Source organism: Fukomys damarensis, unplaced genomic scaffold (genome assembly GCF_012274545.1).
Source record: "Fukomys damarensis isolate Sample0158 unplaced genomic scaffold, DMR_v1.0_HiC HiC_scaffold_37, whole genome shotgun sequence".
NCBI lineage: Eukaryota > Metazoa > Chordata > Mammalia > Rodentia > Bathyergidae > Fukomys > Fukomys damarensis.
In genome coordinates, this window is record NW_022900949.1 from 44,049,193 (window position 1) to 44,061,537 (window position 12,345).

General features: G+C 38.8%; 1 protein-coding gene across 1 annotated transcript in view; it reads left to right on the forward strand.

Moving 5' to 3' along the window:
- Positions 1–12,345, forward strand: part of Col6a5 (collagen type VI alpha 5 chain) — a 223,016-nt gene that overhangs the window by 124,702 nt on the left and 85,969 nt on the right. The window contains 3 exon segments of the mRNA XM_033759692.1: positions 4,015–4,575; positions 7,722–8,276; positions 10,341–10,893. Coding sequence (XP_033615583.1) covers positions 4,015–4,575; positions 7,722–8,276; positions 10,341–10,893 — 1,669 coding nt within the window.

The following is a 12,345-nucleotide window of genomic DNA, read 5'->3' on the forward strand; positions in this document are numbered from 1 at the left end:
TTTTTTTTTTTTTTTTTTTTTTGTACCAGGGATTGAACTCGGGTCCTTGTGCTTGCAAGGCAGGCCACCGAACCACTGAGCTAAATCCCCAGCCCTGTGTGGGAATGTTTTAAAACTTGATTTTGGTGATAATTGGATAACTTTTAAACATTATCAAACAATATACTTACAGTGATCAATTGTATACCATGTAAATCACGTCCCAATAAAATGTTTTATATATATGAATATAATGAAATATTTCAATAGTATGGGCAGACATACAGAAGAAAACAAAAACCACCTGTATTCCTATATTCAGATAAAACTAATGCATCTCTTATCTTTTAGGCCCCTTTTCCTCTCTCTCTTTCCACTACGTCTACTGACACACACACAGACACACACACAGCTTTAAAAATCATGTCACATCGACTAGATCAGTACTAGATAACAGACAGTTCTGTGATGATAGGAATGGTTCTTTGTCCAAATTGTCCAATAAGGCCTCTACCAGCCACATGTGGCTATTCAGTACTTGAAATTTGGCTAATGTGACAGAGGCACTGAATTTTAAATGTAACTTAAAGTTAATTCATTTTAAAAGTCTCATGTGTCTAGTGTCTGTTGTGTTTGACAGTATAATCATATACAATTGGGCAACTAATATTAGTTGCAATTACTTTTGGGTGTGACTAAAGAAGAAATCAAAACAAGAATGATTTGAAACAGGATAAGATTACTCTTGCTGTTTTACATCTAAGTCCACAGGTAGGCCGACTGAGCTGGTGTGATATACCCCAGTGTCTTGGTCTCTCTCTTCTTCTTTTAAAATATTTTGTCCAAGAGTACTGCTCTAGGCATTATATCTACATCTAGCAAGTACATGGGATGAAAGGGAAGGAAATGGAGGCCTCCTGCTTTCTTCCTTCAGGGATGATCCCAGAAGTTACATGCACTCTTTTGGTTCACATCCCCTTGGACAGAACACAGTCACACATACGAAATTGGAGTAGGGAAATACAGTCTTTTTGGAGGCAGCCAAGTACCAAGGTAAAAATTGGGATCAATTAGCATAGAAGGAAAGAAAGGCTAATGGTGATAAATCAGTATTACCTACTTTACTCACTTTTCTGTCAACCTTATGTCGTGACCTTTTGTATATTTCGTTAAATATTCTTTTGCAGTATGTTTTGGTTGGCAGTAATATTGAGTTGTATGGATTTATCATAATTTGTGCAACATAAGTTCTGCACGTATAGATTATTGTCAATGTGTTGCTCTTATAAAACTCTCATTTCTATATCTTTATCCACAGCCATGATGATTTCCCCTGTGCACGCTTGCCATTGCTATGGACCTCTGGCTGCTTGTGTGCCTGTGCAGCTCTTTTCTGGGCAGGCCTTTGGCTTGGGCCTGTGTGCCTGAGCCTCTGGGGTCGGGGTGGAGCATTGGCTGGGATCTGCCTGCAGCCGTGCTGCTCTGGTCCACACCGCTGCTCCCCAGAATCTGTGTGCACTTACCCATGCTATGGGGCGGGCCTCCCATTTTCATCTTTCTAATTATTTTGCATCACCCTAATGAAGGGTATCCTAGTTAAGATGCTTTGTAAATCTACTCTAGTTTCACTAAATTCTTTTGTTTTTTCTTTCCTTTTTGGGAGAGTGTTTGAATTCACCAGGATGGCCTTGAACTCATGATGATTCTCTTGCCTCAGCCTCCCAACTGCTGGGATTATAGATGTGCACCACCAAATTCAAGAGACTGATGTGTAGGAAAAAAAAGGATGTCAATTTTCTTTGTAACAATGAGAACTCTCAGTGCCTGGAAGGCTGAACATTGTAGTCTCTCAGAAGAACATTCTCTCCCCTAGACATGCCGAGTTAGAAGCTAAATTGTCATCAAGACTGCTGGGGCTTATGGAATCAAAGAGAGTTATTGTATATGATTGAAATGTCTAGTGACTCCCACATGGGCAGATATCTGTATTTTTGTTTGTTTGTTTGTTTGTAATACTGGGAATTGAACCCAGGACCATTACACTGAGCTATGTCCCCAGCCTCCTTTTTAAGATTTTGACAAGGTCTTGCTAAGTAGCTAAGTTGCTTAGGCTGGGCTTGGATTTGGAACCCTTCTGCTTCACACTTAGGTGTATGCCACCATACCTGGCTATCAGATATTTCTATTTTAAAATTGAATATAAAGCTCTGTAGCTCTCTCTCTCTCTCTCTCTCTCTCGTGTGTGTGTGTGTGTGTGTGTGTGTGTGTGTGTGTGTGTGTGTGTGTATGGCTGTATAGGTGAGATTTTGAGCCAAGAGACACTTTTTTTTTTGTTTTGTTTTTTGTTACTGGGGATCAAGTGTAGGCAGTGGCACCACTGAGCTAAATCCCTGGTCCTAAGAGACACATTCTTATTCAGTCAATGCAAAATTTTTAATAATGAAAATATTCTTTATCCATTGTCCAATATGATACCAACCACATGGAACTGTTAAGCACTTGAAATGTACAGATGAATAGTTGACTTTTCATTTTATTTAATTGTAAGTAGTTTAAATTTACATTATCACAGCAGTGTGTGACCAGTGGCTGGTGTGTTAGCACAGGTCCAGGGAGGACTGGGTGGGTTGGGTTGTCATAGTTACCTACTGTAACCCATTTTCTCTCTGTCACTGCTAACAATCACTGCTTTCCTTCTGGTGGACATTTGTTTCTTCTGGGTTAGATTACAACTCAATTCATTCTGTCTATTGTCAAGTTTTACAGGCTTGGGATCAACCCTGTTTTTTGCAGATGACTGCTTATCTTTGCCCTAATATGTTATATATCGATTCATAGTTTAAGTCTCACAGTCAAACATTTCCAGTATTTCTGATTTCATAAGGAGCAATTGCTCAAAACCTACCCGAGTGTCAGTGGCCATAAATTGCTCAAAAGCTTCCACAAAAGAAAATAATTCTGAAATGACTACATTATCTTTTATTTTAAAGATCAGAGCATATACTCAACCAGATAATGCATATATAACTGAAATTTTGAAGATATATTTTCTCCTACTCAGTTTCAGTGAATGACTGCCTAGAAAATAAGTAGACTATAACGAAAATGAAAGTACTTTTCTTAAAGACTAAGCCTAACAAAAGGAGGAATACTAAGAGGTCTTTGATGTGCCACACCTACTGGGCTGAAGCACAGAACTAGGCAAAGTCTCTGTGCTTATGGAGCTGACATTCTGTGGTAAGAAACAGGAAGTTCTCATGAGCAAATGAATAGTCTTTCCTGAAAGTGCTGCAAAGAAAATAAACAGGGTAATAGAGTAGACAGTGGCTGGTGTGCTTCACCTAGAGAAATGAAGATCTTTTCAAAGAACTGATGTTTGACTTGACCTATCTGCAATGAGAAAGGACTAGGTGTGGGACTATTTGGAGGTAAGAATATTCTAAGAAGAGAAGAGCACAAACACAAAGGCCCTGGGGCACCTCCAAAGGACAAAAAGAAGCCAGAAATGGTTAAAGCAGTGAGTGAAAGGAAGAATTGTTGGAAATAGGGTCAGAGGAAAGGCAAGGCCCATTTTTTATTTTTAAATTCAAATGTAATGATAAATCATTTAACTAGAAGAGTAATATGATTTAGCTTTAAATATATTTAGTTGCTTTGCAAAGAAGAGTTTATTAGAGGGGTATGAAAAGAAGGTTATCAGTTTCATGCCATTTCTCAATAAATTATAAGTCATAAACTGTTTAAGAAAGTAGGGGTTAATACTAGAAAAACCATTTAACTTTGAGCCTGTGTGACCTTAGATAAACCACTATCTATTGCTGTGTTTCAGTTTCCTCTGAAGATGGCTGTAAATTTCACAGGAGAAAATGGTAGTAAAGATTGCTGATGAAGTGTACAAGCTCTGTGTAAATAGAGAGGCTCCGTTCTTTACTATGTGCACAGCCTCATGTGTTTGCACAAACCCTCTTATAAAGTTCGCTCTGGATTATTTTTCATTAACAAGAAATGCGTTTTCTACTTTCCATGCTTTTGCAGGCTGTGTGGATACAAAGGAAGCTGATATCTATTTCCTCATTGATGGCTCAAGCAGCATCCAGAAAAAACAGTTTGAAGAAATCAAAGAGTTCATGGCAGCAGTAATCGGCATGTTTAGCATTGGTCCAAACAAAGTCCGAGTTGGAGTCGTGCAGTATGCAAATAAGAATGAAGTGGAATTTGCTATCTCTCTCTATAATAATGCCATTGACCTAAAAAAGGCCGTTTTTAACATCAGGCAACTACAAGGTGGCACCTTGACTGGGAAAGCCCTGAATTTCATACTGCCACTCATACAGGAAGGAAAAAAGGATAGGACAAGTGAAGTTCTCTATTTCCTCATAGTGCTGACTGATGGGAAGTCCAAGGACAGTGTCCTGGAGCCTGCAGCAAGACTAAAAGCTGAACAAGTTATTGTTCATGCAATTGGCATTGGAGAAGCTAACAAAACGCAGCTGCTACAAATAGCAGGGAAAGAAGACAGGGTTAACTTTGGGCAGAACTTCGATTCCTTAAAAAGTATAAAAAATGACATTGTTCACAGCATCTGCACTAAAAAAGGTAAGCAACAAGAAGAAAGGCTTTATTCTCCACGTTTCACCAGTGGTTTCAGTAGATGAAACCGAGACAAGGTATGATGTGACCAGTTGTCTGGCTGACAGTGTGCTAACCTCCTATATCATGACAGAGGGTGTCATCTTCTCACTTGAAAATAGTTTCCAAGACTGGAGAAACCCTCTGTGAAGGGTCTATACTGAAGCTGTCTTGGGGCCTATAAGTAGGAAGGGTGCTAAGAACGTTGTGACCATAAAAAAATCCACTGCTATGATGTGGAAAAGAGGCTGTTCTATGTGTAAGTGTGTGTGCATGTGTGTGCACACAGATAAGTATAATAGAAAGCCAGCAGCCTTTGGCTTTAGGTAGTTTAGGGTTTAATCTCACCTTTCTTCTCTAGCCTAAAACACTGTCATCTCTAAAATGTGGGTAATACTTATATCAGAGAATCATTATAGGTTGAGCATCATAAATGCCAACCCTTATTTTTATATTACAAATACATCTGTAGTATGTATGTAAACATTAGTAGTTTTTGAGTAGTTGAGAACAGAAGCACATCTTTGAATTCTTGTTCTGACCAGAGACTAAGTGCCAAAAGTTAAAAAAACAAATTTCAAATTTCCTGTATCAGATTGTTACAATAGATGTTTCTTATTTCAAGATGCTAAGTGTTGACTGCTGGTTGTGGCACGTGGAAAATGCATACTAAGTGGTTAAGAGAATGGAGACTAGAGCCAGAATCAAGGTTTAAACCCCAGCTGTACCACTGATCAGCTGTAGACCTTGCATAATCTACTGTCCCCTTTCCCGGATAAGCGTAATGGAGATAACACATGTTGAGGTCTTAGAGAAATACCTGTCAATAAGTGCTACATAAGAGCTATTGAAGGTGGTATAAATGTTCATTGATGAGAAGGGTAGAGAATTTTCACTTATTTGAACTTACTAAAGAAAAATAACAAGAAAATAAGCAACATTAGAAACAGAACCCTAAGCCACAATTTTATTCATTCTTCCTTCCTGTTATGGGTATTAATAGAATAGGCTTTCAGAATTTTTAGAAAGAATGCAAGAGTAAAAATATCCCACTGTTTTCTGGGGTTGACTCTAAGAAAACTAAAAGGGTTTCAGGAAGCATAAAGTGATTGTACCTCTGATCCTTTCAAAGAAAAAGGCTCTGGCCTAATCCTAGGAGGGACAGCACTTCTCTAACGGTGGAATATCTGGGGGAGGAGACAAGCTATGGACAAGAAGAAGAGTCATGAAACAGTAGGTAGAGAAGAGGAACACTAAAGAGCCTAAGCCCAAGGGACTAGAAAATACAAGTCTCAGAGCAGGTGCAGGTGGAATGAGCACAGCATGTCAACTTGGGTCGATTAAACTGCTCTAACAAAAAAGATTCCAAACTATATACTACAGAATATCATTTCTCTCACACAAAATAGTCTGGAGTGAGCAGTTCAGGTCTAATAAGTGGCTGTTCCATTCTCAACATGCCGCTTCCTTGCTTAGTCAAAGTTAAAGTTCCAGTTTGCATTACCTCCCCGTCATGGAAAGGGTAAAAGAACCAAGAGTGCCCACCACGATTAACAGTTGCTTCATTGGGAAACCAGAAATGGGGCAGAATCACCATTGCCAAAAATCTCTTGGCCCAAATTTAGACACAGGGCTGTGTTTAGTTTCAAGGAAGGCTGGGAAATGGAGCCTTTATCTGGGCAACCATTGTCTAGCTGAAATGCAATGAACATAAAAGAATGGGGAAACAGCAGGGGACAAGATGCAGTCTCTGGCACTTGTAGAATAATGAAGTAGGTCCTGAGAATACTAAGCCACATGTAAAAGTCTTTACCCATGTCACACAGAAGAGCATCTTCCACACTTTCCCAAGGTGGGGCTTTGCAAAGGCTTCACGCAGAGGGCTTTCAGGATGGCTTCAAGCCTTTAAAAAAATCTTTGAGATAAAGTCATACTAAATTGTACAAGCTGGACATGAACTTGCAGTCTTCCACCCAGAGTGCTAGGATTATAGGTATGAGCCATCGTGCCCTGCTTTTAGGTCTTCTTTCAATCCTCATGGTGAATCCAAGTCAATAAAATGATTATCTTCATTTTTCTGTATATGGCTGGTGTTAGATGTTTATTTTCAAGTACTATGAGATAGAATCCAGGAGCACTGATAGGACATATACACACATGTAAGACCATTTCTATAAGCTATTATTATGTATAATATTCTATAGCTTATAGGAATGGTTTTATATGTGTATAAATGTCCACTTTCAATCAACAGGCTACCTACAGTTTATAAAGGAACTGTCCATGGTGAATAGATATGTGCCCACCAAAGCACTTATCCCTAGGAAAAAACTTTTCTCTCCAATTTTTTTGATTGAGTTTATTGGTATATTTTAGGTATATAGTAAGTCACATTCATTATCGGGATCCTGTACCTCTACATGACAGGTCTTGGATCTCATTTCTTCCCCCTTGTCCCTGACCTCCCTTCACCCCCTCTCCCCCTCCCCATTTACAAACACTTTATTTCCATTTTTTCATTTTCTCATATTTTTAATTTTCCCTTATTACCTTTCCCCTACCCTTCCTACTTTCCCTACATCTTTAGCCCTTTTCTTCCTATTTCACATTGTCAATTATCTCTCCAATTTTTAATATTGACTTATAGTGTTTATTAAATCACTTATAATGCCAGAAAATAATGTTATTTAAAGAAGCATTGGAATTGTGCTTTTCAAGAACATACAGACCCTGAATATTAGTCTGGTTAATGCTGAGAATTTGACTCTTGACTCCTTTTTAAAAAAATGTTTGGATCACCATTGCATTCTTAATAATAGCCTGAGGCTTAGAAATTTGTACACCTCAAGAATTACAAATGAATGAATTATGGATAAATAAGTAATATATGCATACACTTTGGAAGTTGCCTTTCCTTTTTAAAAATCCTTGAATGATCTCCAGTGAATTTCTAATCCATGTTCTAGACATCAGATTACTAAAGTTGCAAATGAAGTTTTCAAAAAACACTGGATTGCTTGAGTTTATTTTCAGTATTTTCTCATTGCTGCTTTATTTCTAAGACATATTCTGATAACTGTGCCATTTCTTTCTCTTTTTTTAATAACATGCAGGATGTGAAGACATGAAGGCTGATATCATGTTCCTTGTGGATAGTTCTGGAAGTATAGGATCTGCAAATTTTGAGATAATGAAAACCTTCATGAAAAATCTCTTGACTAAAATTGAAATTGGTGCAAACCAAAACCAAATTGGTGTGGTTCAGTTCAGTAATTATAATAAGGAAGAGTTCCAGCTTAACAGATACTTTACGACCAAAGAAATTTCCGATGCAATAGAAAGAATGTCTCCTATTGACAGTACCACTTTGACAGGAAGTGCATTAACCTTTACAAGTCAATATTTTACCTACCCCAAGGGGGCCCGTCCCCAGGTCAGAAAGTTTCTCATCCTCATCACAGATGGTGAAGCACAGGATGATGTGAGAGCTCCTGCAGTTGCTCTTCAGGACAGTGGGGTGATCATTTTCTCTGTAGGGGTGTTTGGTGCCAACAGGACTCAGCTGGAAGAGATCAGTGGGGATGGAAGCCTCATTTTCCATGTTGAGAACTTTGATCTCCTGAAAGCGATAGAAAACAAACTCATCTTTCGTGTGTGTGCTCTGCATGGTAAGTGACCCTGCTATACTTCAGAACCCAAGCATGTGATCTGTTAACTTTGTAGTGGATAAGGAGTGTTATATGCTGAGCTTGGCTTTACCTGGACTTTAGTGTTGTGTTTTGGTCTTATATTATATTAAAATGCTCTTGACTTCCAAGAATATCCCAGGTTAACAGTTTGGCACTAAATAATTTTGCTTTTGTTGACTTCAAATATATTTCAAGAAGTTCTCAGAATTTTACACAAAACTTTCAACTCTTCAGCAGCACATATACTAAAACTTTCAATTCTTTAATACTTACATAACTGAATTTTCCAGAGCCAATTTTTATTCGCAAATGATTTCTTAGAATTATTTCTTGGCTAAATTTAACCACTACTAAGAAGTAAATAATTAGAAACACAAATTCATCTTCCTTTTAGTTAAATTAAGTTCATATCCTAAGCAACCTTGATCTGCTAATTTTTTTTGTAGTTTAAAGGTATGTGTTAACTTCAATTATTCCATATTCTTCTTAACGTCTATTTTACATTTGTTTATGTCCTTTTTTTGGAAATTTTGGATTTGTGATATTTTTCTAATTGCTTGGGGTCACCATTTTTATGTCACAAATAGTGGTGCTTTTCAAGTTGTATTGAACAGTCTTTAGTTTGAGCCTATCAATTTTAACACTTCTTGAATAACAACTTGCTATAAATGCATACACAGACTAAAACACATGTGCTTTAAAATTTAGTATGTCCTATTATCTGTTTTGGATATAGCTATGACAACAAACCAAAACATTAGTAAATTTGTGTGTTGTTTACCTGGTAACATAAAGATATCTGTTGGACTTCTTCAAAATTATGCGTGTGAAATTTTCAGAAAGTTAACATAAAATTTCATTGTAATCTCTGAGTTTTAAGTGAGTTCTAAGACTTCTTGGTTACAGCTTAATTGGAATTTTTTTCTACCTCTCAAAGTAGGAATGATTCCAGAACTCTTGGTAATACAGAGAGGTGTACCCAAAGGCCACAGGTTGGACTTGGAAATCTGCAAGCTTCTTTCTGTTTCATTTCCTAGATGTAATGTTTGTGGAGGCTTTGTCTATAGTGTAAGGTGAAATCTCTGCTGACTCATTCATTAGATAGACTCATAATCACTAAGTCATCACTAGTCACCACATCTCTGTAATTATTGTTCCAGGTTTTTATGGTTATAGCCTAAGCTATCCACAGTGTCCGAGACTTGAGAATTTGAGATTTCATTGCCAGATATAAAGATTGAGGTAATATTGGGAAGCAGAAAGTGGAGAAAATGAACCTATGGAAGGCAGATGCTTAAGCTATTTCAGGAAGGAAACAAGAGGGTAAGAACCCATCCTCTTGAAGACCTACCACTAGGGTAGTTGGTTGGCTTCTAATGTGGAGCAGGGTTTGGGTCTAGGGAGGAGGAGATGGGGGTTTCTGCTCTCCTCCTGCTTGGGGCCACTCCTTTAATGAATTCTAATTCAGGAAGCTAGTGGAAGGAGCACAACTAAGTAAGTGTGGAGAGGCGGATGCACATGGGAAGCTTTGCCTACCAGAGGCTCAGAAGATAGCTGGAGCCTGAGGGAGGTGAATGAAAATCCCAACTTATATAATGAACTCCTGAACTCTTCACAAGGTCGGGTAGGTGGGGATTTGGCTCAGTGGTTCTGCAGCCTGCCTTGCAAGTGCAATAGCCCGAGTTGGACCTCCAGTACCGCCCCGCAAAAAAGTCGGGTAGGCAAATATCAGTATGTCTCTCACCTTGCTGTTGGCATTGAACTAACTTCTGACATTGGCTTAGCAAAAGGCCTTAGCTCTCCTCATGAGTTGCATTGGAAGAGTGGTTTGGTATACAGATCATCTATTGTGGCTTCACACAAATGAGGACAGCAATATCCTTGGAGTCATGATTAGGGAATGCTGCCCTCTTTGAGCCTCCTCAAAGAGCTAAGTGAGGGGGTGGGGCTTACAGGCACGTGATAAGTTCATGGCAAAGGTCAGTGATCTGTGCAGGATGCCCTGCATAGTATTTATGACCCCGTCTTTTTTCTTTTTTTCAGATTGTAAAAGGATTGAACAGTTAGATGTTGTGTTTGTGCTGGATCACTCTGGCAGCATCAGTGCAGAACAGCAAGAAAGCATGGTCAATCTGACTATCCATTTGGTGAAGAAAGCAGATGTTGGCAGGGACCGAGTACAGTTTGGAGCGCTCAAATACTCAGACACTCCCGAGATTCTTTTCTACCTTAACAAATACTCTACCAGTTCAGCGATCATTGAGAATCTGAGGAAACGTAGGGCTACTGGAGGGAATACCTACACTGCCAAAGCTCTCAAACACTCAAGCATTCTGTTCAGAGAGGAACATGGCAGCCGCATCAAGCAAAATGTGAAGCAGATGATGATCATCATCACGGATGGGGAATCCCATGATCGAAGTGAACTCAATGACACAGCATTGCAATTAAGAGACAAAGGCATCACCATCTTTGCAGTGGGTGTAGGAAAGGCCAACCAAGATGAGCTGGAGATGATGGCAGGGCATAAAGACAACACTATTCATGTGGACAATTTTGACAAACTGAAAGATATTTATATCTTTCATAGGAATGTGTAACAATTCAGCAGCAGGTAAGTTATTGTTTTTACTTTGTAAGGGAGAGTAGTAATACAGTTTAAAAATCATAAATCATAAATCAGGGCTTCCTGCTACTTGAATGTCATGGGCTGAATCTTTCTATACTCAGGAAACCAGTTTTCTCATCTGAGAGAAATTGGGTTAGTTGAGCAAGATCACAAAGTTCTCTTCTTACCATCTTAGGCATTGAAGAAGTGATGCAGGACTGTTTTAAACACAGTCCTTGTTCTGATTGCTATTGCATTGCCTTTTTCTGGCCTCAGGAAGCTCTTTTTTTTTTTTTTTTAGGTTATTGTCATCTAATCTCATTTAACCACTACTCATGCTTCTCTGTTTGCCTCACGATCTCCATGCAGCCATTGATCATCATTTTTAGTCCAGACTCAAGTGGAGAGTTGAATGGTTGAAACAAATAGACTTTTGTCTTTAAAATCTGGGGATTTCTAAATGGTATTGCAGGTACCATATAACTCATAAGAAGTGTAAGATATGCATTTCTGCATAAGGACCACTCATGCAGAGAGAGAGCCTGGGGAGAGGAATGTGAGGTGATACAGATTGGCTGCTCTGATCAGGGTAAGGAGGAGATTCGTCTGTGTTTCATGAGTGAGTGCTGAGCTGCACAGGCTGCAGGTGTAATATCCACGTGACTTCAAACGCAGCAAAGATTGACAAGTCAGCTATGGAGAGGTTCTCTGCCTCTTTGGAAGATCTGAATCCTTGCCATGTGTGTATGGATCCAGTCCTCCAAACTTGGCAAATGACTCAATCAACTAACTTTCTTTCTATTTTCTTCTCCCCTCCCTCCTTCTCTCCCTCCTCCTTTTTTCTTTCTTTCTCCCTTTCTCTCTACGAATATAAAAATCTATTTTTGTAGCCAACACAAATCATGTTTCTAAGATGAACACTAACTTACTCCTCTGTCTTTGAAACAAGTCCAACCCCAAACAGAACCTTCTCCAAAATCCCAGTCAGAATTTTCTTTGCTGGGTGAAATTATGCCTGATCACCAAGCTATGCCTTACTTAAATAAGAAATTGATTCATCCATTCAGATACTGAGTGATCTTCTTTACCTAAGAACAAATTACTTATTTATCCCTAAAATATAGAGAAAAATTTTCACTTTCAGTTACAGTTTTTCTCACAATTACTGCACAGTTTTGATGTCCACACTGAGGATCTTATACACACTAGATTTTGTCACTCCTCTGCCTAAAGGTTTGTGGATGTTTCCCTTTGTTTTGGGGGTCATTTCCAAACTTCTAAGCTCCAGCTAATCCCTGCCCACCACTCCAACCTCATCTGTCTTTCTCCTTTTCCCTTATTTTTTTGAAATTTCACATCTTTGTACACAGCATTCTATCATCCATGAACACTGCAGCTTACCACCTCACTTGCCTACATCTAGTTTGTCTGTCAAATTCT